This window comes from Galeopterus variegatus, unplaced genomic scaffold (genome assembly GCF_000696425.1).
Source record: "Galeopterus variegatus unplaced genomic scaffold, G_variegatus-3.0.2 Scaffold14782, whole genome shotgun sequence".
Taxonomy (NCBI): domain Eukaryota; kingdom Metazoa; phylum Chordata; class Mammalia; order Dermoptera; family Cynocephalidae; genus Galeopterus; species Galeopterus variegatus.
In genome coordinates, this window is record NW_007740893.1 from 1 (window position 1) to 1,061 (window position 1,061).

Genomic DNA, 1,061 nt, shown 5'->3' on the forward strand with positions numbered 1-1,061 from the left:
GTCATGCCACCAATAGTATACTTTTATAAGCTACCTATTATGGGGCTGAAAAATGAAGATGAAAATAAGCAAAGCTATAGACAAGTAATAAAATTGAAAGGTAACTTAAAATGCATGTCCATGTTCTACAATAGATAACAAGATTTGAAAATTGTCCCATGACTATGAAAACTGCCCCTAAGAGGTGACTGCGAATAAAGTAATCTAGTCCTGAATCTGATTTGCCACAAATGCATCAGCATTAGAAATCACAGGTTCACTCAAGTGTTTGAAGTGTGTATTTGGATGTTAAGTGATCCAGTCTAAACGCTTTGATTCCCAGCAGGTTTTTTGCAGATTTTGTCGAAAAAGCAACCCAGTTAACTCCGAGAAGACAATGTGAATCAGAACTAATGTTAATGATGCTATTATCTGGGACATGTACTTGTTTGGGGTTCATTTCCCGTGGTCCAATACACCTGTATCTTGTTAAAAAAATTGTGGACACAAGGTAAAAGAGAGCTTCACAATAAATAAAAAGGCAGGGATAGGCCAGTAAGTTATTGTAAGGTATCTTTAAATATAAATTGAGCCCCAGAGGCAGAAAAGTCATTTACCCAACGCTGGCACATTATTAAGACTTGTAGGTCAAAACTCCAGTAACAAAAAAGGATTTCTTGGGGTCGTATCCAAGATAAGGAGAGCATATAAACAGAATTTTGTAACTTAAACTGTACTTAAATTTCCCCTTGAAGTGAGCTTAAAACTGTCACAATTTTGATAACAAAGGTAAGTTTGAATAACCAATACAAAAAACAGAACTGACTAACTGGATTTTTTTTTTTCCCCAAAACAATCCTGAACCCAAAACAACTTATATAAGGGATGCAGGTAACAGAAAAAGTCAAATAAAACAATGGTTCCTGAATTTAAAGGAAGGATGCCCACTTCTCTCTCTCAAGAGGCAGATGGTCAGCTGAAAAATAAAAACATTGTATCAATAGCACACTCCAAATGAAAAAATTGCAGCCATCTCTGTTCATGCAAATGTTAAAAAAAAAAAAAAAAAAAAAACCCCCAAA

The 1,061-nt window shown here is 35.0% G+C and overlaps 1 protein-coding gene across 2 annotated transcripts in view; it reads right to left on the reverse strand.

Moving 5' to 3' along the window:
* Window positions 1–491: 491 nt before the first annotated feature.
* LOC103582065 (septin-11) overlaps window positions 492–1,061 on the reverse strand; it is a 25,298-nt gene continuing 24,728 nt past the window's right edge. For both annotated transcript variants that reach the window (XM_008563752.1, XM_008563746.1), the window contains one exon: window positions 492–955. In XM_008563752.1, coding sequence (XP_008561974.1) covers window positions 952–955 — 4 coding nt within the window. In that variant the 3' untranslated portion in view covers window positions 492–951. The remainder of the gene's footprint in view (window positions 956–1,061) is intronic.